Source organism: Parus major, chromosome 18 (genome assembly GCF_001522545.3).
Source record: "Parus major isolate Abel chromosome 18, Parus_major1.1, whole genome shotgun sequence".
In the NCBI taxonomy this organism is placed as follows: domain Eukaryota; kingdom Metazoa; phylum Chordata; class Aves; order Passeriformes; family Paridae; genus Parus; species Parus major.
In genome coordinates this window covers 1,343,348-1,346,291 of record NC_031786.1, presented here as the reverse complement: position 1 = coordinate 1,346,291, position 2,944 = coordinate 1,343,348, and the positions used below count along the sequence as shown (strand labels likewise).

Here is a 2,944-nt window from a genome sequence, read left to right as displayed (position 1 = left end):
CCCACATCCCCACCTTCCTGCCTCATCCCTTTTCCCTGCCCTCAGCAGAGCAGCTGAGCATCCTCAGGGATGTTTAACTGGGAGAAGGGAATGGGATAAACCCCCCAAAATCCCCGTGGGCACCCCCTGAGAGCTGCAGCCCCCACGGGGACACTCAGCTGCCTCCTCCCCAGCTCCAGTCATCCCAGAGAGGGGAAACCACCAGGGAAACAACAGCAGGAACTTTTCTCCTGTCTGGCGAGCGCAGAGTGAGGAAAACACAGCAACACCGGGAATTTCTTCTGCTCCCTTTGCCACCCTTGTGCTCCCAGGGGAATTTCAGGGACCCACGGGTCCCCAGCCCTCCTGGCACGGGACAAGGTGGGGCAGCCGAGCTCCGAAGGCAAACACAAAAAGCAGGGTCGGGTCTTACCTGGCGCTTTGGAATGTGGCTGATGCGGATTTTCCAACGGCCCCGAACCCAACTCCCACCGCCAGGCCCTCTGAAACAGCAGGAAAAACCAGTCAGGGGCAGCCCAGCCCAGCCCAGGAGCATCCAGCTCCTCTGAATCCAGGAGAATCCAACCCTGCACTGCCCAAAGTCCCGGGGCAGCCAGCACAGAGAGAAGGTTCTGGATTGAGGAGAGCCCAGAGGGGGAAAAGATCCCAATCCCCAGCAGCTGGAATGGGATTTTCCCAAGGAGCCAAGCACCAAAGCTGGTCCAAAACCTCAGCAAACCCCGGTGGATTCCTGAAGAATCCCAAATTCCAGCATTTCCCATGGATCTCCCAGGAGCTAAACCAGGATCAGGCTCCCAGCCTCTCTTTGTGTGCCCCAAAACCAGCACAGCCAGGCTCCAAAGCACCAGGAAACACAAATCCCACCAGAAAATTCCTGCAGATTGTCTGCTACAGCAAATCCCATCATTTTAAATGCAGCTAACCCCATAAACCCCAATTAAAACAGCTGAAAAGCCTTCCCAGGAAAAAAAAACATTATTTTCATAAAGCATCAAACCCTCAGTTTTCTTTTTCCCCCCCTTTTTTTTAATTTAAAATTTAATTATTTTTTAATTCCTCCTTTTTCTAAATTTTTAAAATTATTTTTAATATTTAAAATAAATTTTAAAATTTGAAAATCCTCATTTTTGGGTTGGTTTTGGGGTTTTTTTTTTGGTGTTGTTTTTTTTTTCCAGCCTTCCAGCAAAGGTTGGGGGGAATGTTCAGAACCAAAACGGGAGGGATTTTACAGGTGAGCATTCCAAGAGGTGGGAAAAGTCCCTGGAGCATTTCCAAGCATCCCAGAGGAGGAGCTCTCGGGAGCAGGGCACCCTGTGTGTGTTTGTGGCCCTGTGAGTTCCCAGTTGCCTTGGAAACAGCAGGAAAAACCAGGATAAATCACAACATTCCCATTCCCCGAGCCCAGAACTGGAACACTCAGAGCCTGGAGCCAAGGACAGGGGGAAAAATCAGAGCAGAACCAGCCCTGAAACAGAGCTGGAGGGAAAAGAGCCCAAATGGGATCCAAAATCCTGACCTGGGATCAAAAACCCTGACCTGGGAGCCAAAATCCTGACCTGGGATCCAAAATCCTGAGCTGGGATCCAAAATCCTGACCTGGGAGCCAAAATCCTGAGCTGGGATCCAAAATCTCATCCTGGGATCCAAAATCCTGAGCTGGAGATCCAAAATCTCATCCTGGGATCCAAAATCCTGAGCTGGGGATCCAAAATCCTGAGCTGGGAGCCAAAATCCTGACCTGGGATCCAAAATCCTGACCTGGGATCCAAAATCCCAGCCTGTGATGCAAAATTTTTAGGGATTTTAGATTTTCAGGGTGATTTTGAGTGGCTTGGGGTGATTTTTGGGTGATTTTGGGGTTTTGGGGGGTNTCCCCGCCCTCACAGGGAGGAATTTCTCCCCAAAATCCAACCTGATCCCGTTCTCCTTGGGAACAAAGTGGCCGGGCCATGGCAGCAGGTGGGAATTCCAAGGAAAAGCAGCGCACGGAGAGCCCGGGCAGGGAGGTGCGGTTTGCCCGGCGGCCACCGAGAGGTGCCAGCGCCTCTCCCAAAGCCTCGGAGCTGCTCCGGATTTCTCCCTCGCTCCCGTTTCTCCAGCCCAGCTCCAGCTCTGGATGGGCTGGGATGGGGAGAATGGAGAATCCCGGGATACAGGATGGGGATGGGAATGGGCAGGATGGAGAATCCCGGGATACAGGATGGGCTGGGATGGGCAGGATGGGGAATCCCGGGATACAGGATGGGAATGGGAATGGGGAGAATGGAGAATCCCGGGATACAGGATGGGATGGGAATGGGCAGGATGGAGAATCCCGGGATACAGGATGGGCTGGGAATGGGCAGGATGGGGAATCCCGGGATACAGGATGGGATGGGATGGGGAGAATGGAGAATCCCGGGATACAGGATGGGGATGGGATGGGGAGAATGGAGAATCCCGGGATACAGGATGGGCTGGGATGGGCAGGATGGAGAATCCCGGGATACAGGATGGGCTGGGATGGGCGCTGTCCCCCGGGCTCTGCTGGGAGGAGCAGGAAACATCCCAAAATCCCAGGGTTTGGAGGAGCTGGGTGATCCCCCCGAGAGGCACAGAAGGGTTTTCCTGGGAGCACTGCCAGGAGCAGCAGGAGCAGGAATGCCAGGACTCAGGGATTCAGGGATTCAGGGACTCAGGGATTCAGGGACTCAGGGATTCAGGGATTCAGAGATTCAGGGATTCAGGGATTCAGGGACTCAGGGATGCCAAGAGGAGCGAGATCCTTCCCTGCCACCAGTTCCAGAACCCCGCGGCCCTGCCTGGCAGGAATGGGAGACAAAGGCACCAGATGCTCCCCAGCAGCTGCTCCCACCTGTTGGGAACGCTGCTCTTAGGGAAAATCCCAGCATTTCCATGGATCCATGGGGAGCAGAGCCAGGGCTGCTCCCAGCTCAGGTGGGAC

The 2,944-nt window shown here is 54.1% G+C and overlaps 1 protein-coding gene across 1 annotated transcript in view; it reads right to left on the bottom strand.

The window, feature by feature from the left end:
* Positions 1-2,944, bottom strand: part of SLC39A11 (solute carrier family 39 member 11) — a 37,307-nt gene that overhangs the window by 18,628 nt on the left and 15,735 nt on the right. The window contains exon 2 of the mRNA XM_015645821.3: positions 413-482. Within this exon, the coding sequence (XP_015501307.1) occupies positions 413-482 (70 nt within the window). The remainder of the gene's footprint in view (positions 1-412; positions 483-2,944) is intronic.